General features: G+C 33.4%; 1 protein-coding gene across 1 annotated transcript in view; it reads right to left on the reverse strand.

Moving 5' to 3' along the window:
• Positions 1–26674, reverse strand: part of LOC132725584 (beta-parvin-like) — a 47135-nt gene that overhangs the window by 10379 nt on the left and 10082 nt on the right. Inside the window, exons 7-11 of the mRNA XM_060710722.1 lie at positions 24518–24576; positions 23252–23271; positions 19871–19932; positions 17352–17420; positions 15571–15672 (exon numbers count right to left, since the gene is read on the reverse strand). Of these exons, the coding sequence (XP_060566705.1) occupies positions 15571–15672; positions 17352–17420; positions 19871–19932; positions 23252–23271; positions 24518–24576 (312 nt within the window). The remainder of the gene's footprint in view (positions 1–15570; positions 15673–17351; positions 17421–19870; positions 19933–23251; positions 23272–24517; positions 24577–26674) is intronic.

Raw genomic sequence — 26674 nt, forward strand, 5'->3', positions numbered from 1 at the left:
ACAAATAAGTGCTGATCTCTTACCCATAACCGTTATGACCCAAGTGGGCTCAAACCCATGATTTAAAGGTCTTAAACATCTTAAACACTAGGCCACTGCTCCCTCTATGATTCAAAATCATATTTTATAACATACATGTCTATCACTTTTCTCATCATAAAAATATTTTTTTGTTTGGTTTTACAGCACACTTACACAATTTAGGTCATATCATGCCGAAACAAGAAAGATGATTTTGGCTAACCTTGAGTGTAACATACTTGTAGCAATACCAAAGGTCAAAACCACCTCTGCTGGCTGGAGCTAAGTGATGACTAAGACTCCGCTTACTGGAACCCATTTAGTTGCTTCTTAAGATCATGCAAGATTAAAAGAGTTGCTGCAATTCTAATGTATTGATCCGTGCCGGCAACTCCTCCATCACAAGTGGCATAAGATAATATAAACTTTAATATTGCCATGTATATTCATACTTATAAATAAACCACTTCATAAAACTCATTATTTCAAGTTTTAGTACTATTTTTTTCGAAATTCTTATTCTTCAAATAAACAAGAATTAACTCCCTTATCTCAAATTCCCTTTGAGTCAATACAGAGTAATCCCCCTTCATTAACACGGTGTCATTGTCATTCTGTCCTCTTTTACAAGATTTGCAGACAGTCTTATCACAGCATAAGATATATACATGATAATTAAATGTCTGAGCTAACTGTCTTTATTAATATCCTATGCAAACAAAAGTATTATTTACACAACACTTAAAGACCTCTGTTGCCCAAGATGACATGGGTTATCTTTCTTCATTTAGCAACTTTGACATTTTCAAACCTGATGACTAATGCTCGCATTCTTATATCACTACACAGTTTTTATTTGGTTTCAGAGAACTACTTTTTCAAAGAGACCTTTCAACTTAAGTATGTTAAGATTAAAATAAAATCTGAAAATTTTACATTGACATACAATTTTATAAATGTTTGCCTATTTGTTTATTCTAAAGGCATCAGAAAACAGATAATCTATATATTTCCAATTTATATCTTTTTGATAAATCTTTTTAAAGAGAAAGTCAAAAAGAAATTGTAAACACTGATTTAAAATTCAATTTAGCATTCTGAACTGTTCAAATTTTCATTTAAGCATATTGCATTCTTAAAATGACATCATACAAACATTAATCATTTGATTCAGCCATTAAGAAAGAATGGAATTAGACGCATGCCTGAAAACATGTCCCGGCGTAATGAACCAGAATGTGTAAAAACCGGAATGTGTAGTTTTTTTTCTGGGTTCAAAACCCACATAAATAAAGCTTGAATCATTTGATCTTAGAAAAAGCGGACAATTTTTTTTATACCTTGTTAAGTATACAAGTGCTTACATGTAACTGAGAAATTAGTTGATCTTATGGCATCAAAAAAAAAAAAAAAAGAAATCTCACAATAATATCAATTAACTGTAAGTAGAACAAGAGCTGTCACAGGAGACAGCCAAGCTCGACTAATAAAATACTGGACGCAGTAAGGAGGACAAAACTATGAAAGAAAAATCAATTATGTATAATAATGTATTAAGTTATAGTAAAAAAATAACATTTGTTAAAATAAATTCCAAGATCAAGGGAAATAATTCTAGAAATAGTCACGCTAGAGTTATGAAGCTTGTCACACAACATGTATGTAATGATAAGAAGTATATATTTGAAGTTTGAAGTAGATACCTTAAAAAGTAACAAAGTTATAATATTTCTTAAAGAAAATCCTAAGTTCAAATCTGTAAAAATTTCTTCAAGAGTTATGAACATTGTCACATAAAATATAATTGATTATAAGGAATAAGTATTTGAAGTTTGAGGTAGATACCTTTAAAACTAAAAAAGTTATAGTAAAAAATAACATTTTTCTAGTAAAAAAATCTAAGTTGATGGGGAGATAATTCTTGCAATATTGGTGCTAGAGTTATGAACCTTGTCACATAAGATGTGGTTGATGATAAGGTACATATATTTGAAGTATGAGGTTGATCCCTTAAGAAATAAAGAAGTAACAGTAAAAAATAGTATTTTTTAAGGAAAATTCTAAGTTCAAGGGGAGATAAATCTGAAAATATTGGTGCTAGAGTTATGAACCTTGTCACATAAGATGTGGTTGATGATAAGGAACATATATTTGAAGTTTGAAGTTGATACCTTAAGAAATGACAAAGTTATAGTGAAAAATATTTTACAGCACCAAAACTTTAATCTGAAATCTGGACGCGGACGCCGGGGCGAGTAGGACAGCTCTCCATATACTTCGTATAGTCGAGCTAAAAACAAGTAAATGTAAAAAAAAAACAAGAGCGATCAGTGATCACATGTGTCGCCTCATGATGGCCAATTTCATGTTGGGACAAGTTTTGTGACAGACGGACAGTGCACAACTAGACTTGGTACTGATCATTCCTGTAAAGTTTGGATAAAATTGCACCAGTAGTTTATGAGGAGTAATCCGGACCAGCTTTTGTGTATCTGACAACACACAGAAAAAAAACACCTTTTTATCAACGGGCCATAACTCAGCCAAAAATAATTCATCCGGAAAAACCGTGCAATATGCGCAAGGACTTAAGCTACAGATCAATCCTGTAAAGTTTCATTGAAATTGCATAAGTGGTATAAGAGAAGTAGTCCGGACAAATTTTAAAAATAACAATTATTAAAGGGCCATAACTCTGACAAAAATCATTGAACCGGAAAATGCTGACAATATGCACAACTAGACTTGGTACTGATCATTCCTGTAAAGTTAGGAAAAAAAACAAAGGGCCATAATTAGGTCAAATATTATCCAGTCACAAACCCTGACAATATGCGCCCGGGCACTTGATGACAAAGCTTCTGTGAAAGTTTGGTCAAAATCCGTTGAGAAATGTAGGAGGAGTTGCGTGCAGAAGAAATTGTTTACGCCTGCCCGCCCGCCCGTCGCCATACCTCAATCTAATAACCAGTTTTTTCCTTCGGAAAACCTGGTTAAAAATAAAAATTATTAAAGGGCCATAACTCTGACAAAAATCATTGAATCGGAAAATGCTGACAATATGCACAACTAGACTTGGTACTGATCATTCCTGTAGTCCGGACAAGTTTTGTGACGGACAGACAGATGGACAGACAGACAGACGGACGGACGACGGAGAAGTGATCCCTATAGAGGCAACATCCGTAGAGGCGACACAAAAACCACAAAAAAAACACACACAAAGAAACCCGCTTACTCTGCCAGCCTCAATCAATCGCACCCATGTGTCCAGTGCAGATCATGATCAGCCGTGCCATACCTGGTCATGGTCTGCACTGTTTGTTATTCAGTCAGTACATATATCATATTTTTCCCTTAAATCTGAATGGCTTTGTCCAGACTAAAATACATCGGTAAAAGAAATATATTCCGCAGCATTATCAATCTGTGGTATATCTGGCAATAACTTTGTCAAATGAAAAACAAAATCTTTAAGGTAGTCGTACTGTAATGCTTTGCCGCCAAAAAAATTCTAACATCTGCCAATATCGTAATAAATCGGTCATTTCCGGAACGTTATTTTTAACAATCTTTGGTATTCAATAATTTTTATAACTGGAATTTAGTAAATAGCGATAAAGAAAGTGTAAATAAAGACTGTAAATAATCTAATGCCCAAGATTTTGAAAAAATATCATTCCGAAAATAATCATAATGGTACGATATTGGCGATGTTAGTTTTTTTCTGGCAGAAAAGCAGTACAGTAAGACTACCTTAAATATATATACTGACAAGTCAAACTTGTATTTTTTGTTTATGTTTTGTAATTTGTACTGAAAGTTTCAAAATATCACTGTATTTATGAAATAAGAGAGACTGCTTGTATTGTGGTGAAAGTCAAGTTGCTATGGAAATATTCAGTTGCTATGGAAATAGTCAGTTGCTATGGAAATATTCTTATTTCATTTGCATTTAAACATACTTTTGTCATCGCCTGTCAGGGCTGCCATTTTTATATTTTTTTCTTTGACTATGTTAGATAAGAAAACAATGTTGTAAAATAAATCTAGCCAAATGCAATCTGCTCTAGAATTTAATATATACACATATATCTCTACCACACAACTAGACATATTTCACATTGTCAGGCAGTGTTTTTTTGCTAGGAAATATCACATGTGCAACATAACAACTCAAAGAAGAAAAAAAAGGCACTCATTATCATAAGATTCCTGCTTTATCTTTTTTACATAATATAGTCATTAATCAAATCACCTATTTGGCAATAAACTATTTATTAACATGCATGTTTTTCCAGGTCATCACATACTAAAATCTGATTCGCTGTGATCATATCCGTTTCATTACAACCTCTGACCTATACAACTATATATCAACAGTAAAGAGGCAATAAAGTTAACACTGAAACTGTTCATTTAAACAATTCCATAATTTTCCTGACAAAATGTTTTCTTTCAAATGACAGGATTACAATGTAATTATTCAAAATATTATAGCTATGCACCAGGTACTACAGTTATGGAATAGATCAAACACATGTCTAAATGTGTTGATGTGGATACAGCATTTCTTCACAAGTGTTTTCAGCACTTTTTACAAGAAAATCGTATAAATTAAACAGGAGCTTTTTAAAATTATAAGTCAACAAAATGTGTCTGTTTTGGTGATCTATGCCATGCCCCGCCTCCCTCCCCAACCCCATACCACCCCATCCCACATCAACATCCTATACAAAGTTAGAGACACAAAAAAAACTTTCTTTTTCTAAATTTAGAAAATTGACCTCTAGATGTGACCTTGACCTTTGAAATACAGTTGGACCTAGCTCTTGCACATGACACATCAACACAGTCAAAACATTTGTGCCAAGTTTTCAATAAAATATGTGAGAGAATGACAAAATTAAGAACAGGACTTTAACATGGCCCGGCAATTACTGAGTTCCGCTCTCAACAATACCAATGCATATAGGCAAGAGGCGGCTGTATAACATCTCAATATTTTCTGTTATTATACATTCAGGTTCCTTTAGGGATCATAACTGATTGTAATTCTATTTATTCTGAACTCTTATTATGTAAGTTATTGCTGCAAGTTATGAGAGATGTCAGACAATTTATTATGCAATATGTAAAGTTTAATTAAATCTGCAAAGATTTCACTGAATGTTTAAATTTAATTGCATTGAGGGATGTCTCAATTTCAAGAATTTTATAACAGCATAATGCCTTTGAAGTAAAAGTCGTATTATTTTCAGTTACATGTATTAAAATATATTTAAGACAAAGTATGGTGAAGTTGAAATTTTCTTTATTTTTTTTATTCATTTTTTTTTTCAGGCTCCACATGGGGTAACCCCATTGATTCGCTTCATCACAAAACCCTCTTTGGGCCTAAGCACATCCCACAGTAGTTTAACAAATCTTTTCTTTAATCAAGCATAAGAATGGGGTATACCAGAAGTGAAACTAATATAGTGAGAGAAAGAAATAAGCAACAACAAAATATAAGGCATTCACACTGGCACTCATAATTATTACTGTGTTTAAAGTGCCTAAAAAAGCATCAAGCTGAGTTTATTATTATTACGCTAATTTACATAACAGAACATATAAAAAGGAACTTTTTTTTTCACAAACCATAATCATACTTTTTCACACAAAATATATATTCATCTTAAGTGTTTAATAATATAACTAGTTTCTGATATAATCTTAATACACACTTGACCTTGCTGGGGAGTTATCTAAAAATCTCATATACAGAGAGTTTTATCATCATCTAACAAACATTAATATTATCTTTATTTGCTTATTGAATCACAAGCCCACAATCTCCCATATTGCCATGAAAAAGATAGCATACACTGGTTAAAAATGAGTAGGAATAATAAATCCCTGCAGTCACACAGGTATCTAAAGTTTAGAGTTACAGGGAGACAACTGATACTTGAAATAATGACAATTAAAAGGGAGAGAACTAATCTTGACTTGAGTTCAAGGGAGAAAACTGATGTAAAAAGTAAGGCTATTTTAGATATTATAACAGTTGATGGCTAAATTTAAGTATCTGCTATTGCTATCCGTTTCAAGGACAGACAATGGACAGTTCAAAGCAATTACAAGATTACAATGATATAAAATTAAGAAAGAGAAAGATATTGGAAACATCTGTAAAAAGTGACCGAATAAGATCTGCAAAGTTAAGCGAGGAGGAAGATGGGCTATTTTAGTAATGCTTAATGTAATATTAACAAAGGCAAAGTCTATGAACAGGGAAGTAAGATAATAAACAAATTTCATTGTTAGTTTTAAAGGTGCCATTCTGTATTTCATGACCTGCTTCGGTTTTCAGCCGAAAAGTTGTGACTATTTCTTTATCCGTATACCTTGCTGATTGAGTAACATTAAAAACAAGCAATTATCATGGTATTGCAAGCAATCCATAAGTCCCCTACCGGTTAGAACCCCAGCAACATTCTGAAGGGCCATTGGCCATTCACTTATGTTTCTATTTTAAGTAAATTTGTTGAAAAAGTTCTTTAAATGTGATCACAGGAAACAGTTTTTATGTACAGACAGACAGACGGCCTGAAGGACACTCTAAAGTTATTTTTTTAAACATTACTGTTATCAAAATATAACATTTTTAAAAAGCAAAATTCTTAAAAAGGAGATAAGACATCTATGCAAGACATCATACATGATGTGAGTGTAACAAAGAACAATTAGTAATGAATGTGTTGATAATGAATGTTTATTTTGAATATGAAGTAAAAGAAAGTTAAAAGAATGAATAAGAAAAATTCAAAGTTTAAGGAGGAGATAATTCTGGACATATGGATGCTAGAGTTATAAACCTTGTCATATTATTATGATGTGGGAGTTTGAAGAAAATCCTATAATGATTGAAGAAGTTGGAGTAAAAATTACCAATTTCTCGAAAAAAGTCTAAGTTCAAAAGGGGCATAATTCTGGAAATAGTCTTGCTAGAGTATTGACTTTCTCACTAATGTTGAGTGATAATAAGAAACATATATATGAAGTTTGAAGTAGATACATTCAGAAATAAAGAAGTTATTTTAAAAATAAAATTCATTAAAATTCTAAGTTCAAGGGAGGAAATTCTGATAAATTTTGCACTAGAGTTGTAAACCTTGTCACATATGATGTTGTTGATGACTAGAAACTTATATTTTAAGTTTGAAGGAAGGAAATACCTTTAGAAATAAAGAATTTATAGCAAAAAAACAAAAACTAGAATCAGAAATCTTAAAATTCAGTCTATTTGTTGCCATAGCAACCAGAATTGTCTACATAGGAAAAAAAGAAAGAGATGGCATAATCTCCATACTGCAATCTATCCAGATATCAAGTTTCATAAAAATATTTTCAGTACTTTTTGTGTTATCACTGGATCCAGGTTATGTGTAAAATTTGCCATATTTTCAGTCTATTTGTTGCCATAGCAACCAGAATTTTCAACATAGGAAGAAAAGAAAAAGACGTGCATAATCTCCATACTGCCATCTATCCATATATCAAGTTTCATAAAAATATTTTCAGTACTTTTTGCGTTATCGCGGGATCCAGTTTTGTGGACGGACGGACTGACAGACGGAGGTTCTCACAGGACAGTAATTATGTGGCTACTCTATTGTTCTCTCTATTGTTCTTTTTAGCCACACAATTAAAAGAAAATAGCCACATAAAAGCATTACAGAATGAATGACATCAAAGAGAAAGAACAGTTACCTATTGTCCCTCTAGCCACATAATTACTCTCCTGTGAGTGCGGACGGACGGACGGACGGACAGACGGACGGAGGGTAAACCTAAAGTCCCCTCCGGTAAACTGGTAGGGGACTAATGACGGTGTCTAACTACAAATTACACCAAAAATTTTACTGATTAGTATAAAAATCTATATATATTTTGAATTCAGTTTTAAATGATTTCTTTTTAAATATATTGTCTATAGCCGGGCAAGCCAAAGCCCGGGCCCGCAAATTAACTTCCCCCTATTTATTATACAATTAACTTTCTTATTCCTTCTTACTGATAGCTTATCAAGTACAGGAACATCTTTTTTGTTTTCATAACATATAAACATCACGTATGCCATTTAGGCGCCACACCACAAAACATATCACATGACAGTTAACTTTACATGCCGAATCAATCCATCAAAATTTAATTTTAATTGATTCATAATCAATCAGATAGTTGTACTTGTAGGACAAGTGTAAGAATGTTACAAGATAGGTTTGTCTGATAGAATTCAGTTTATAAAGGCAACCAAAAGTACAAGTATGTTAATAAGAAGACATCAATTTACTGTCATTTTGTAAAAAGGAGTCATTATAATAACATAATTATATGATATTCAAGAAACATTTTAAGGGCATAGCATCATTATTACAATAAGCCAAGAGCTATAACCAGGGACAAAACAGTAAGTTGCAATAAAGCAATTAAACATTCTCCTGCTGCAATACACTTGTCCAGTATTCCTGAAACTGTCCGTTATTAATACAGAAGATATGAAGATGAGGATTTGAAGTAGCGGTAAGTCAGCCAACAGTAAGTTAAGGGGAGCAGTGGCCTAGTGGTTAAGGTGTCTGCCTCTCAACGCCGAGCCCTAACCAGGTCACAACCATATTTCTTCATATGACACCAGTACTGGTTGGTTCCAATACAGGAAGCAGACTAGAAAAAGATTCATATAAGTTGCAAGAACTTGTTTTGCATTCTAGCTTAAATGAATATGTTTAAACCAACAGATAGTTGACATCTCCGTACTAATTACACAACTTTAAAAAAATAATACGTCCAAGTCACAGCGAAGGGTTATCTTAGCAGGACAATGTAACCATTTGATTATTCTGCCATTACCTGGGGTTTGAAATTTTCATAAGCAATGTCCCAATTATAAAATGAGGTTGTGGATGAGAGTTTACATTTGACTGATGCATCATTTTTAAGGTACTGTAAAATTCCTATTAAACGCCCCCGGGGGCTAAACATTTTCCAAAAGGATTGCTATTATTACATGTTTTTTCCTAAATCCAAAAATCATTTGAAATATATTTAGTGTTAACAATTGTTGGCAATAACATTAAAAAGTGTGTTGATTTTAAAGTTCATGTGATACATTTTTGTGTTTACTATGAAATAAAATGGATTCTGAAGGATTTGAATAAAATTTTGGATTTATTAAAGAGCAGATTTTTTTCCATATCAAAAAGCCTGGGGGGGGGGGGGCTTTTGTTAGGGGAGGGGCGTTTATTAGGAATTTTACGGTACTACATCTTGATAATGAAGACTATGTATTAACTGTAACCATGTCTAAGTATGTTTAACTGTAGAACTTGCCTTGCTTCCTCCCAACATTGACATGATTATCACAAATAACAGTTTCCTTGACATAAGACAGTGCAAAGAATAATATAGCAGTGCATTTTCTGCAAGCCTTGCGCAATAGGGAAGAGCATGGGATTTGTAACCCAGGAGCCGCTCAGGTTCGATCCTTGAATGAGGCAACATTTCTCCTTGACAACTGTCATGGACATTGACTCTTATGGTCATTTGTTTCCCGCTGCTGATTCAGAAATCGTGTGGGATAAGTACTAGTCTGCAATATGCGGAAAACTTGGTCAATTATTTATCAAGGAAAGAGGTTTAGGTGCATCAACTGCCAAGATATGACCAAAATATATGACAAAATGGGTGTAAAACCAACCAAAAAAGCAAAAATGCTTTTTTCATTTGAGGTTTTCATGCAATCTACACATACAATAAGGTAGCATGAGTCTGTAAAGTAAATCCTTAAAATAGAATTTGAATACCTTCATAATAATTATTTTATACATTATCGATCTTTAAGTAATCTTGTTTAATATTAAGAAAGAAAATTTCACAAATAACCAATCCTCTAGTACTTGAGAACAAAAGAATTAATTCATACGGATAAACAAATAAAATTACATATTTAGTGATAATTTATACCTAAAAATATCACTTTTGGTCAGGTTTTGAACTTGATGTGTGTCTCACACTTCAACAAGGTACTTACAATCACTTAACTTTAAGTGTTGTATGTAACGGTATAGGAAATACCAGACACTTATATCTACACCAATTCTTTCCTCCGAACAGATAAAAAAAACCCTTCACAACAACTTCTTTAATGACTTTATTTCTTTATCTGATGAATAAGAGTTCATATTTACGTCATTGTTTTTATTTTTTGAAAAGATAATACTGTTTTCCTGGTCTTAATAAGTCGTAAAAGTTCTTACCTAGGTCAATGTACTTTAAAAATTCAATGTACAATTTAAAGCCGAACACCATACTTGAAAAACTCTACATGACGGTTTTGTTTTGTGTGTTGTTTTGTCATAGTATGAATAAAATTCATTTACTCTACATGACGGTTTTGTTTTGTGTGTTGTTTTGTCATAGTATGAATAAAATTCATTTACTCTACATGATGGTTTTGTTTTGTGTGTTGTTTTGTCATAGTATGAATAAAATTCAATTACTCTACATGAAGGTTTTGTCTTACGTATCAATTTATCATAGTATGAACAAAATTTATCTGTAAATGACAAAGATATGGCAATTTTATTCAAAATTCAAGCATCTGACCTTGACAGTCAAGATCATGTAAAGGTCAATGTCATATTCAAATATCTCCACAAAAGGAGTTTATCCCTTATGGTTTTTTCCTTGTATGAATCAAATACTTGTATTCATAAACAATAGACTTATAGTTAATTTCAGCAAAGTTAAAAAAAAAAAAAAACACAAAAAAAACAACTATAGTGACATGTTTATATGACACAGATGCCTCCGCATTCCATCACATGAACAGTGTGTCAGTCTGATGGACAGACATAGACAAATCTTTATGCCCTCCCTTCTAAGAGTAGTGGGGGACATAAAAATCAATTATTTGACCTTTTCATGGCCCTTGAATCTGCAATCCATAACTTAAATTTTATTGCCTAAAACCTATTAAGCCTTTCTTTCTCTTTACACAGCTATAGCTAGTGTGTGCCTGTTTCATGCAGATTTACCTCAATTTACATACACTTGAATATGTAATAATTATTCAAATATATAGTCATTATAAAACATTTACAAATAAGTACTCAATTATTTTTGTCCTGTAATCAACATATAAGAAAGTCCTCAGTGCATTTGCACGCAAATTCCTCAGTGCATTTGCACGCAAATTTAATTAAACCAGTTTAGAGCGGTTAGACCAGACTCTACCCTCCTGACTTTGTGTAATTATTTTGTCTAGCTGTCACTGCTCAGACAGCTAAGCATTATTTTTCATATACTATTTTGACTCTCTCTCAATCCCATGAGAAGTTGCAGCACTTTCAAATAAATTTTGATGGAAAAAATCGAGGCAAAATAGTGATTTTTGGCAATTTTGAGATGTCCCCTCGTTGCCATGGTAACAGGAAATTTAAGGCAGAGCATGTCGTTACAAAGGCAATGGTCCAGTCAACATTTGTGCCAAATTTGATAAGTATTTCATAGTTTCATAGCAGTTTGAACTTGTATCAGGAGGCTTTTCAGTGAAAACAGCCATTTTTCACAATATGCTCATGAGGGAAAGGGTTAAAGGCAACTTTCAGCGTTATTGGTGGAGGGAGATCTCTAAATGTGATGTTTCACAGGGCTGGGCTTTAAAAACAGCAAGTTAAATTTATTGCAGCAAACTTAACCAAATCTTAACCAAATATGGGTGACCTAGAGCGGATTCGTGTATTTTCGTCCATCGGCAATAACCGACCACTTATTACTTTTTGATAATTAATCATAATTAATAATATGCCAATCAAACTTCATGACGTCAAAAATTACATCATCATTTTTTTCGCCATTTTTACCAGTTCAAGAGAAATTTATCACAGACAAATCGCTACTCTAAGACAAGGTAAGATTTGTTTATTTGTAAATTACTGCTGTTAACTACGATTGTAAACGGGGAGGCATACTTTTTGTGATTTTTAAAACTTTATTACTTGCTTTTTTATCGAGTATTTTAGCATGTACGTTATGTAGCTTCTGTCCTCTCGTCGAAAATATACTACTGTGCGCCCGCGTCTTCCTTTTTAACCTTGTTAGAGAGTGGTCGGTCACTGCCGACATAAAATCTTAAGTTCGGCAGTTACCGACCACTTTTGTCTTAAGAAATGGCATTGAGGTTCAAAAATGCAGCAGGCTATTGCTACCGTAAAATCTGGAGCATTGTCTAGGAGGAAGGCTGCGGAGTTGTTTGGTGTTCCAAAGACAACATTACTATACAAGTTATCCGGACGCAGTCCAAAAGAAAGAGTTCGACCAGGCCCAGCTACGGTTCTTACTCAGGCAGAAGAAAATGTCCTTTGTGACTACATTAAGCTCATGGCATCAATAGGATATCCTATGACCACAGATGAACTTTTAAAAGAAGTTCAGAAAATATTAGATATTGACCGCCGTTGTAACCCGTTAAAAAATAACAAACCTGGGAAGGATTGGTACTATGGTTTTAAAAATCGCCATCCCGATATAGCTGAAAGAACAGCAATGTGTTTAGGTAGAATCTAATTAATGTATTTTATGCAAATCACTGTAATGGTTTGCTTTAATGCATTCGGGGATTATGTACCACCATTAATTGTATATCCCGGTGAAAGGTTTCGAGACACTGATATCGAAGCTTTTCCTGCAGCTATCTATGGACATACCAGCAACGGCTGGATGGATAGCGAACTTTTTGTTGCTTTTTTGGAGCACTTTTCTGAGTTTGTCGACAATGCAAATATAACAAAGCCCGTGATACTTTTTGTGGACGGGCATACAACTCATATGTCTCGTGCTGCAGCTATATTCTGTGCCAATAATGGCATCATTCTTTACTGTCTATTACCTAACGCCACTCACGTTTTGCAGCCGTGTGATGTTGGTTTTTTCTCTCCAATGAAATCAGCATGGAAGAAAAATTTGAAAAAATGGCAACTAGAAAACATTGGCGAAACTCTAACAAAACGTCAATTCCCTGCAGTATTTAAATCAGCCTGGGAAACTGTAAGGACCTTAGAAAATGCATCCCATGGGTTTAGGCGCTCGGGCTTGTTTCCACTTGATGTAGCTGGAATTGATAAATCGAAATTAGAACCCTCCAAAATTGCTAATCCTCCGAGAGCTCTTCCATTTTCTCAGGACAAGGAAAACATTGGAATAACTTCTAATTTTAGCCCAGAGCCCAGTGCAGCTAAAACAAAGGCTACACATGTGTTTTCAGATTTGGCTACAATAGCTCCCAGAACTGTTTCTCCTGTTACGACAGAGTCATGTGATGTTTCCTCTAACATTGTTTCTGATAGTCAACCAACATTTCTAGGAAAAGCAAGTTCTTTGTGTTGTAGCCATCCATTATTATCGCATACCAAAACCAAATCTCATCCAGAAGAACCGCTGGCGTTATGTCTTTCATCGTCAGTTACTAGTACTCGAAAATCATTTGTCTCGCCAGCATTCAGGTCTCTTTCCATTCCTGAACCAAAGAAGAAAGGACATGGTACTTATTTTTACACCAAGCTTCCTTAAGCAGTTTCTGGCTCTGCAGCTCTCAAGATGTTTGAGGAGAGGGAAGCAAGTAGAGAAGCAGCAGAGCTTGAAAAACAAAAATGTCAGAAGGGAAGACAACAAACTACATAGAACTGAATGTATAATTTAGTGATTTAAGAATGAATAAGTATTTCTAGGCAAATCTTCACCACCAGGGCTAAAACTGGCAGATTTTTTCTTTGAGCCAATTTTTAGCAGCGAAAATTGCATGCCTGTATTTTATTTTTAAAAAGGGCAATGGTATTGCAAAATAACCAGAATTCTATTGTAAGACTTACTTATTGCATTAGTTCATATACATGTATGGAACACTTTAAAAGGCACGAGATATTTAGGGGTCCACTCTATATATCATGCTATAAAAACACAACAAACGTAAATCATACTTCATTTCAAATAATTTCTTCTTTTTTTTTCCCACTACATCATGTCAGGAAGTGAATAAAATGCATTGAATGATGAATGTTGTAAAACATAATTAATTTATTTACATTATCTTTAAAGTTAATGATTTAAGAGATACTGTTAGCGGTGATCGACAGAATAGATAAATTATCTGCTGATAATAAAACAATGAATTTTGAGATCAAAAAGGACAGTGGACAATTAAGAAAGTTACTGTTGTTCACAACTAGAAATCTTGCGATTGATACCCATCAGCTCCCTTTAATTGGGTGTTTAGTTTGGTTTTAATCAAGTTTAGTGCCCAATTAGCACCAAAGTCATTCAATTTTTTTTTGTTTTTTTTTGGGTGGGTTTAAAGTTTAACCAACAGTACTAAGATCAAATTTTCTTTTGTTTTGCTTTACTGGTGAAGGCTGACCTCATGCGCCCCTCAGTTCATTATTTCAGACATGAGTTGGCACCTGAGTAGAACAACCAACCTTCAAAAAAGTTAGCTGAATAGCATCACAGTATTCACACACTACCTACTCTGATAATCACATATGCAATTTATTTATTCATACTGGCTCGTGAACAGATCCTATATAAAAACAGATGTGAGAATGAGACTTAATCTAAGTACAATGTATCAGTTCAGGAGAAGGTACAAAAATAAGTTATATGCTATGTTTAATAACTTTATGGCTTTAATAGGTAAAATATCATGCATACAAGCACTTCAATGATGGGTTATTTCGGTACCCAATATTAGGCTTCATAACTACATTACTAAAGGTTATTCTATATAAAGAACATATTGGGATATCCATGATTTGTGTGAGGAGCCAAATATTGATGTGTCAATATTTAGTGAGTGAGCGTACTGAAATAAAGCTTTTAAGTAACTACGGTTTTTGTATGGGATCTACTAGCAGTGTATTGCTTGATACTTTATTTTGATATTAATGTGATAAATGTATGACTGCAAGCACATGGCAATATACATTAAGCTTGCCATTTACCCACACCAACACAGTAAAGGTCAACTTTCAAGCTGTAGGCTACTAGTCTGAGAAGACCCTTGGTGCCACTCTGTGGGTTAAGATATTATCATAGTGCCATAAAAGTGCTTAAGTCGAATCCATATTCTACATATAACAGAAATAACCCTGAAAATTACTACCCATGCAATAAAGTTTAGCATTATAACACCATTACCTCATAAAATTAATGGACAGTTCCAAGGTTTAATGCAGGAAAAGTCTATTCTATAAATAAAGTGGTTTTATCCCTTACCACACTAAACGTCTCAAATGGACTTTGTTAATCTTTCAATATGGACACAACCATTCATCATTTTAGTGAAAATTTCATAGTATGTACTGACTGAAAATCAAACAGCGCAGACCATAACCAGACAGCACTGACAGCACAGGTCACATGGGTAGAATTTGATGCTGCCAGCAGGCCAAGAGTTAATCCTTATAAGCCTAGGTCAGTTGAAGCAAAAGTAAATTCTGTACAAACCTTCTGGTCAAACTCTTCAGGGGTCAGATGAAAACTGTGTAATGGTACAAAATAACCTTCTAGTAGTCCCATCAATAGAACAAGGTACACACCATCATGAAACTTAAATATAAAATAGATTATTTACACTTCTGATAAAACAAAAACAGGATAATATTTCATTTCAATCACATTAATATTGGTAATTCATATATTGTTATTAAAGAAGGGCATTTACATTATGCCAAATGAAATTACACAATTACATCAGTGAAAGGAGAGTTCTGGTAATAAATAATACAAATTCTTATACAAAACAAACTTAACAATGCAAAATGGCAAACAAGCATACAACTAAGATGCTTTCAACACTAATATGATTCTATATGTGATAACCTATTTTTTTCTTACTTAACTTTGTTTGGTTGGGTTTAAAGTTAAACTGACACTGTCATGTAATAATAAAGTGCCTTTCTAGATTACTTGGCTGGTGAAGGAAGAACTTTGGTGTAATCTTTGCATTGTTACAGGTTAGAGCTGGAAACTTTGTCACTATATAGATGACTACCATAATACAATCATAACTCCCTAGAAGGATACGAGTCCACAGAAAAAAGGTGATAAATTTATCAACATTAACCACTCAGACACTGAGGAATCGTATTTCATTGCCATCTTTACCACTAAGCCAAGGTGGCCCCTATATTTCACTGCCATCTTTACCACTAAGCCAAGGCGGCCCCTATATTTCACTGCCATCTTTACCACTCAGCCAAGGAGGCCCCTATAAAACACTGCCATCTTTACCACTCAGCCAAGGAGGCCCCTATATTTCACTGCCATCTTTACCACTCAGTCAAGGAGGCCCCTATATATCACTGCCATCTTTACCACTCAGCCAAGGAGGCCTCTATATTTCACTGCTACCTTTACCACTTAGCCAAGCAGGCCCCTTTATTTCACTGCCATCTTTACCATTCACTCAAGGAGGCCCCTATATTTCACTGCTACCTTTACAACTTAGCCAAGGAGGTCCCTATATTTCACTGCCATATTTACCACTCATCCAAAGAGGCCCATATATTTCACTGTCATCTTTACCACTCAGCCAAGGAGGCCCCTATATTTCACTTCCATCTTTACCCCTCAGCCAAGAAGGTCCTTTCTTTCATTTCCACCTTCACCACTAAGTCAAGGTGGTCCTTTATTTCATTGCCATCTTTACTACTCAGCCAAAGTCCTTTATTTCACTGCCATCTTTACCACTTAGCCAAGGAGGCCCTTATATTTCACTGTCATCTTTACGACTCAGCCAAGGAGGCCCCTATATTTCACTTCCATCTATACCCCTCAGCCAAGAAGGTTCTTTATTTCATTTCCACCTTCACCACTAAGCCAAGGTGGTCCTTTATTTCATTGCCATTTTTAACCACTCAGCTACGGAGGCCCTTCATTTCACTGCCACCTCTACTAACAAGCCAAAGATGTCTTTATTTCACTGCCACCTTTACTACTCAGCCAAAGTTCTTTATTTCACTGCCAAATTTATAACTCGGCCACTGAGGCTCCTTATTTCACCCTGACCATTGACAACTCGACCAGGCAGGCCCATTATTTCACTTTAACCTTAACCACTAAGCCATGGGGCAACTTTTTTCTTTAACAACTCAGTCATGGAGGCTGCTTATTTCAATATGTATGCAGGTATAAAGAAATTATATATAACTAGTGTGTCTATAATGCTCAAATTTAGCAGCTGATAATATGTCACTAGGATACATGGGACAGATGTTATAACTTACCTGTGTATGTATGTCTGAAACTTCCAAATTCACCTTTAGAAGTTGCTTATTCACAAAGGTCACCAGTGTCTGAAATGAAAGAAATCAACAATGCTGCAGTAACTAAAACAAAATAAACATACATTGTTTATAAACATACATTGTATTCTGTAAAAATAAGGTTTTATATTTCTTTGGTAAATTATACATACTAGATTACAGTTTCAAAGCATACTGTCACTGTAGTGGACATAATAGTGCCTTTTATGTATTACTAATGGAGAAAACACCATAAATTGAGATCTTTCATTTTTTTTTTAAATAACATTTGCATTAAGGCATAATTTTTCTTGTACATTTTAGTTGTATTTCCTCCTGTTTCATAATTATCCTAAATGTAACTTTATTGGGTTTTATTACAAATTTTCTATATTGAACAATTTTTTTATTCTAAAACCATTTTGACCTATATATTCAGAATATTATGTTATAGTTGCTTTCTGAGACTTTGTATTTTACAATGAGCAGCGGAGGAAAATTGATATCTCTCAAGACAGCAGGTCGAGGGAGATATCAATTTTCCAACATTGCAAGTACCAAAATACAAAGCCTCAGAAAGCTACTACAACATAATTTTCCTTTTATCATATACCTTTACCTTTTAAGTAAAAAGGATTTTCAATAAACTTCACTTCTATTAGTAATTTCTGGAAATGAAATTTAGCTGTCAAGAAATAAATTAATGACTGAATAATTTTGATTCCCATTTACAAATGCTACGTTATGCACAGCGTAAATTGGAACCAACGTTTAAAATAGTCGGGCACTTCCAAAAATTGTACCGTATTTGTCAATAACATTATTAGAATACTCTATCCGTTGAAGCGTATTCACACTTCAAGATTTGCTAGTATTTAAGTGAGAAAATCTTTTTAAGTATATAAATAATTATATTTATGTACGCTAAATATGATGTTGATGTAACTCTCTGAATGGACGTTATGTAATTATTATTTTTTTTATTGTTGATTTTCATTTCTAATGATGACAAATTAAAGTCAAACTATTAAAATGTTTAGTTTAATTTTTTTTACATTATACATTTTCTCGATTGAACAGATTTCTCATTTCTTTGAGGAAGGGGTCATTTAAGTGCAAAATTTTTTAACTGGATTAATTCTGACTTCTTGTTCTTCTTTACATTAAACATTTATTTTACACATATTTTATTTTTCAGAATATATATACGTGTTACAATTTACAATATATACAAAAGCATTTTGAATATTCTTACAAATCAGGATTAGAATGGAAGACAAAGTGTTTTTATAATATTCTTCTCCTAAACATAAAACATTTAAAACAGAGGACTCATTACAAATGGTATTAGACCTGCAAAATACAAACAAAATAATGTAGAGTGACGCATTGGCCTTAGCTAAAATCCACTAAGACTCAAACCCATAAGGCCGAGGACTGTAGAACAAACACTCAACTGACAGAGGAACCCAAGTCAGCTTGCCCTAGTAGTCTAGATTGTAGATAATAATTGTAAATTCATTATTGACTGTTTAATTGTTGTCTGAAAGTTTTATACCTATCAATATCATCATCAAATACAAGTATAAAATCATAAATCAGTAGCTAATACGTTCACTGCAGCAGATAAATTTATTTTTAATTGCCAATATTTCATCTTATTATTGAATTTAGTTTTGATTTATTGATTCTATTAACATTACACTAACAATTACCTATATTGTCTTACAGTTTGACATGAAGGTAGAGGATCATACACATAACAGAAAATATCCACATAAATCTTTATTTCTGCACTCGTATATAAATTATGTGTCGAACTTCAACCTTTACAATCAATACAGTAGTTAGGGAGCCAGTGTTTTATATTTACTGCTAATTGCACTGTTGTAACACTCAGATTCTATTTTATATATCATTAGCTGCATTTTCGCTTCTTAGTTTACCATTTTGACACTTGAGGGTTCAGAACTGTTCTTTTCAGTAAATTTCTGTATATTATTAGTATGAAGGACAATATTGCCAACTTAGTGCAGTAACAGGTTAACTCCCATTGAATTATTTAAGGAGTTAACCTGTTACTGCACTAAGGTGTCAATATATCTTGTGTTTTTTTGTTGTTTTGTTTTAAAATAACACTAGTCTCATCAGGAGCTTATGTTATACATGTATTCATCCATATTTTTTTTATATAAGATTTTGTAAATCACCATTCATCACCACAACATTTTTATATCATTCTTATAAAAGTTAGATTCTATAAACAGAACATAGCATACTGACCCTACTTTTAACCATCTATATTTGCTCTGTATCATGTATATTCTCCAAGGCAGGACCTAAATGCACATGTAATAACCAATATTCATAGTTTATTCATAAAATATTGGAAATATTAAAATTATTATTATTATTTTTTTTTTTTTTTGCTAAATTACATAACTAACTAGCAAGTACTGCCTGTTTAATAATGTTAAAAATATCTAATATAAATTTTATACCTTTTTCACAAGATTGAGTTTGTCTGGTGCATGATCAAACAAAGTGTCAAAGGCATCTCGCTCTGAAATGTTCAAAACAGCAAGTTTTAATTTCAAAATAATTAGAACCATAAAACATAAAGGTCATAAGGGATGATAGGAAGGGAAAGCTGGGGGTGGGGGCGAGGGGTAAATTGTGATCGTGTATAGTGAAATACTTACTGTACATAATATAAATTGTTCGCTAAAACAATAAATGAAACATAAATACAATTTTTGAATAATTGAAGAATTTCTGGCTTAATTAAGAAATCATTTAAAAGAATCAATTGTGACTGCAGTCATGTGATACGAGATATTCAATGAAGAAAATATGAAAAACAAGATCAACAAGGAAGGGTGGTTTTCAATGAACACAACCCCCACATGACCCAGCAAAAGAGGACTAGCTGCAAGTTTATTTTATTTTATTAGGTTTATTTAGAATGTCCAATATCATTTATGGTGAAATTTCCTGGTCTTGAAAACTTCAGATTGACAATCAATGTTATGTATGATCACAGTAGCATTTTAGTCAAAACTGCCATAGTAACCCACTGTATTCAGTAACTTCCTGTCTTATGTAACCCGCTTGAGTCCGCCTTACGATTTCAACAAAAGTTGCACTGTATTAAGCGACTCACCGTGTAACATGACTAGCGACCATGATTTGTATAGTCTGGAATTTGCATATTATTGTTTTTAGCAACTATGTTATGAAAGATAACTCTGTTATTACTTCTTGTCTGGTTAAAAACATACCGGAAACATGAAAAAACATACATGTACATTATGACATTATTTTATTAGTTTTATAGGCACTTATTGTTTAATAGTCCATTCAATAATCAAATATTCAATTACATTGTACATGTACATGTATACAATTCTTAACACTGTACTTACTTTTGAATAAATGTTTTAACACTACATGTATGTGCTGTATTAAGAGACTCCCTGTCTTATGACTCCCTGTCTTATGTGACTCTCTTAAGAAAGTCCCCTGGAAGGTCACGTAAGACAGTTTTGACTTATATCCAAATAAGCTATTTTCTAAAGGTATATTGTTTCCAGAAATGAATATGACACAAGGTTAAAGTCTGTCTGCAGACAGACAGACAAAAACATTAAACCCTCAAAATATAAGTGCAAGTGTATAAAAAAAATGGTTTGGGCTTGAGTCACTCTTACAATGGCAACTTTCCGGCCTTGGTTGAGGAGAACCAGAGGCACCTCTCCGGGCATTATTTCTTGTGCTTGAGTAGAACCACTGACCTTTTGTCAGCTACTTAGATAGCTTTCTAACAAGAAAGAATCTAACATCCTTTGTAAGATTTGAACCCACAGTTTAAAATGGCTGCAGTTTGAACCCAGATACCTTAATCAGTTGGCCACTGAGGCCTGTCAAATAACATTTTATATTTCTAACTCTTACATTAAATCAAATTTTGAATACTCATTGAAGAAACTATGAAACAAATTTTTACTTTTTCTTACAAAGCTTGACTCTATTTTATAAAATAAAATTGATATAAACAACAAAGATGTGTCCAGAACTGCTAAGCTTTGCAAACTGAAAGTTGGATTAACTAACTTAAAATAGAATTATATGTATATGCAATGAAAGTTAAAGACCAAGTTTGGTAAGGATTCAAAACTTCTAATCATCTCCAATGAAATCAAACAATTAAACAATAGTAGCACAGACATTGCATTGTTCTATATATAGAAATGCCATATTTAGGTATGATGCAAAATTAAAGCATAGCTTGATAATGATACAATATAGAAGATTATATGTACATGTATATATAAGCATATTTAGTGCTGAATAAGCGTAAAATATACATGTATAGCAACAGAAATGCCATTAACATTATTTACTGACAGATAGACATGAAGGTCAGGGCTCAAAAAATCATATAAAAAATACCTTTTGAACTTTTCCTATCTTAATTTGTGTTAAGGATATTACCTGAAATTTTGGGTATACGATAAAATAGAGAAAAAAATTCCTAAAGAACATCCAAAACATTTATTTTGAAAATGTTGCAGGCTCAGTTTGATAAAGCCTGTTCAAAGATGGTACTTGTAAGTGGTAAGTGCAAGTTACTCAATAGCAAAATGTCATACTAAAATGAAAATGTGTTGGTTTGGTTCTGACCTGGTGATAGTAACCTGCAATAATCATCCTGCAATAATCATTGACAAGTCTCAAAGTGTCATGAAAAACTTTTGAAACACCCATTTGGAAGCTATATAGATTTTTCTCTTGTCCTTATGTCCTGCTGTCCATCTATACACTGGCAAAACTGTGAAATGTGGGGGCATCTATGTCACATAGACAATGATTTGAAGATGATTAAAAGAAATTTTCAAATGTGTGCAATACCAAAAGAGTCTAAATAATAAATAGTAACAGTGTTGCTAAAATTAAATATGTGTAAAAATCTTCGACAAGAGTTATTATTATGTATTTTTGAGCCCTGATAGAAACATAATGCATGAGTTGTAAAATAAAATTATTTGTGCAAACAAGAGTTAGTTTACCATCAATCTCTTCTATTATAAAAATAAACCAAGGTGAAATATTAGGTGGAATTAATATGATCAATTAATAACAGATGTTTTAGGAACTATGACATACAGACAGCATCAATACAAATTTGATAGTTCATATGTACCACTTTCATGTTCTAATTTGCCCTAATTAATAAAATCTTACTTGTTCATTCATTCATGAACTTCATTCATTCACAAACTTCATTCATTCACAAACTTCATTCATTCATGAACCTCATTCATTCATTCATTCATGAACTTCCTTCATTTATGAACTTCCTTTATGTGAACTTCATTCATTCATTCATTCATTCATGAACTCAATCTTTCACTGCTCATTCCTTTATTTATTCTTCTTTTTCCCCTCATTCCTTCATTCATTTCAAACAAATGATTTGTACTGGATCTTTAAATAAAGCAAAATTTTAGCAGTTTATACTGTTCAATAATATCCAACAATTAAATTTTGTACCAACAAATAGATTTCAAAAAATTCATTATAAATAACATGTCCTCTCACATATCCATATCATATTTCACTTGTAATAAGCCTTGATACATCACACAGTTGTTAGAACATACTCATATAGAGAAATAAATTCCCTTTGCCAATCCTAAATACAAAGCTTGTTATATACATGTATATATAAAAATATGTTTACATTGAAATATCCAATAACATTTGCATACATTATCTTTTACATGACATAACAGGTTTTAGTATGGAATTACATAAATATCTCTTAAACATATCTGTTAGTTAATATACGATTACATATAAGAACTTGTTTACTTGCTTACCAAACTTTCCACCGACATCTCTGAAAAAGCAAAAAAAGAAAATATTTCTTGATAATTTTCTCATTTGTCATTGCGACAGAAGAAACACATTAAAGATATAATGACAGGATATCTATGCAACAAAAAAGTTGCTAAGCAATGCAATCTTTGCCAGAATCGATCAAAGATGAAAATTGCATAAATGTAACATCTTCACCTTTAAAAAAGATTAATTTCTTACTTTTTATCCCTAAAGTAATTAATGTAAATGCTTAATATTACTTGAAGTTATTCATAAATAAATAATGAACAAAATTTGAAATAACATTCTAATACATGAACAGCTTCGTTGAGGTGGGGCAATTTACACCCAATTCCAAATTTGCAAGAAGGTATCATTGACTAAAAATGTGTCTTAGAGATATATACCAAATTTATTGTCATAAATTGCACAGATGATGATTTTTCAATCAAATAAAAAAGAAAATTTACAGTTTAATTCTTTTTATTAACAAGTTAATATATAAGTAATATAACTAAGCATAGATTTAAAAAAAAAATTGATTACAAGAAATTTGCAATAAGTTGATTGCAGAGAAATCAAACTTGACCTGTGTTTTTATTCTACATACTTGCATGCAAAATATAAAAACAATCACTGAAATCCTGTTGAACTTATTCTACAGAAAACAATAATTTCACTTCAAAATTGCTTTAAAAGGGGCATAACTCTATCAATAATCAGTTGATTGTAGCCAAAGTAAAACTTGACCTGAGTTTTTATATAACATGTCAAAAATAAACATAATCATTAAAATTCTTCAAAAGTTATGCTACATGAACCAATTGTCTATAAGGCAGACATGTGACAGAAATGAAATAAGTGACCATTGCATTTGTTGTTTCCTTTTGTTTAATAAAAGGCCATTGACAACTTATCTATCGTTTCCTTTTGTTTTGTTTATAATGAAATGGCCTCCTATCCCTATTCAGTAGTGCGAACGGACAGACAAACTGAAATGCGACCAAAATGGAATAAAGGGCAATTTCTATTGTTAGTTTCTTTTGTTTGATAGAGAGCCATTGGCCCCTTCCTCTATTGTTAGAGAATTAACTCTATTGTTTTCTTTTATTTTGTTTACAGTTAGATGGCCCCTTATCCCTTTTTGGTAGTGCAGACTGGCAAATGAACAACGCAATACCATTGTATGTCTCTAAGGTCTATAGGCGTATGACAAATGACAATAATCAAAATTCAACAAGATTGCCAACCCAAGATTTACTCACTCATTTGTCCCTGTAATTTCTTCAGCGACACGCCTTGGCTGCAGAATACCATCTCTTTTCTACAATTTGAGATTGATATATATATATACAATGAATGTTAATTATAAATACTAAAATATTTCAAAACTTGCAAAAAAATCAAAATTGGTGAATTTTTCTTTTACTAATTCAATAAAACTCTGCCAGTTTATAGGGAAAAGTTTCAATCGACAGCATCGCAGATAATGATGGTTGTTTGTTTCAAACACAGACAATCATGTGCGGTTTTCATTACCGTCATTATTCAGTGGAAGATATTATAATATTAAAACCATTTGTCTACCACTACAGACTATTCTGACATACGGGAAGTAAAGTAATGTATTGTATTCATTATCAAGAGCACCGAGGTGGGTCACAACAACCCTAGATGCAAATTTGTTTGAATGAACAAAAGATAATATTTCAATGGGGGAATACGCCCACTTATGAAACTTGTCCAAAACAATTATAGTATTCAAACTTTGGTTAGCTATTCTTGCTGTGTAAAAAAATTGCTGTCTAGAACATTGATCGTTAACTGCGACCTTGACCATATAATGTCCCTCTAACTGTTTAAAAGTTAATTAGTGTACAGGAAATGACTGTGCATACTGCTAGTCACATCCAAGGCCATTGGATTCTGTAAGACGTCTCTATATAGAAACATTTCACTCAAGCATTATGAATATCCTTCAAATGGTTCAAGATATACAACTGACACAAAACTGCAAATGGTCAGACAAACATGAATACCGACAAACATCCCTAAGAAACAGGAAAAGGGGCAATTTCTAATAAAGGGCCATTAACTCTTTCTTTCTATTAAAACATAATGGGGTCTATTGTTCTTTTTTGTTCTGTTTAATGTTAGAGGCACCTTATCTTTTTTCTAAAGTGTGCACTGAAAGACAGAGACTACCAAGGGTATAATCATGTTACTGCCATTTAGGCATCTAAAAAGCATAGTAATAATAGTAGAGTAGAACTTTGGTGAGTCGAAGTTGAAGGGACTTGCGTAAAATCTTTGACACACCGGGACTTCGACTCGTGAATCGGTCTCAATTTAAAGATAAAATTTTGAGCTGTTCATGTTTACAGGCAAGCTACAAAAGGCGTAGTAAAAGGAAAAGGTGAATCGTGATAACCTTACCAGCATGATTTATAGTAAATATGTCCCATGTGATTATCATGCGACACTTTAGTCTATATTTTGTGTCATTCATAACCTTCAGTATCATGTGGAAGTCATTATAATATTACAACCATTTATCTTCCAGTACAGACTTCTATCACACCCAGTACAGATGTCTGTGACTACCAGAGACATCTGACACACAGTAGTGACGACTGTGATATCAAGAGGTAAGTGATACCCAGTACAGAAGACATTTGGGACACCCAGTACAGATGTCAGAGACACCCAGTACAGATGTTAGAGACACCTAGTACAGACGTCAGAGACACCCAGTACAGACGTCAGAGACACCCAGTACAGATGTCTGTGACACCCAGTACAGATGTCAGAGACACCCAGTTCAGATGTCTGTGACACCCAGTAGAGATGTCAGTGCCACCCAGTGCAGATGTCTGTGACAACAAGTACAGATGTCAGAGATACCCAGTACAGACGTCAGAGACACCATGTACAGACGTCAAAGACACCAAGTACAGATGTCAGAGACACCCAGTACAGATATCAGAGAGAGACCCAGTACAGATGTCTGTGACACCAAGTACAGATGTCTGTGAGACCAAGTGCAGATGTCTGTGACAACCAGTACATATGTCAGAGACACCCAGTACAGATGTCAGTGGCACCCAGTACAGATGTCTGTGACACCAAGTGCAGACGTCAGAGACACCCAGAACAGACCTCAGAGACACCCAGTACAGATACCAGAGACACCCAGTACAGATGTCTGTGACACCCAGTACAGATGTCTGTGACACCAAGTTCAGACATCAGAGACACCCAGAACAGACATCAGAGACACCCCGAACAGATATCAGAGACACCCAGTAAAGACGTCAGACACCCAGAACAGACGTCAGAGACACCCAGAACAGACATCAGAGACACCCGGAACAGATATCAGAGACACCCAGTAAAGACGTCAGACACCCAGAACAGATATC

The sequence above is a fragment of the Ruditapes philippinarum genome, unplaced genomic scaffold, assembly GCF_026571515.1.
Source record: "Ruditapes philippinarum isolate M1 unplaced genomic scaffold, ASM2657151v2 ctg425_1_1_1_1, whole genome shotgun sequence".
In the NCBI taxonomy this organism is placed as follows: domain Eukaryota; kingdom Metazoa; phylum Mollusca; class Bivalvia; order Venerida; family Veneridae; genus Ruditapes; species Ruditapes philippinarum.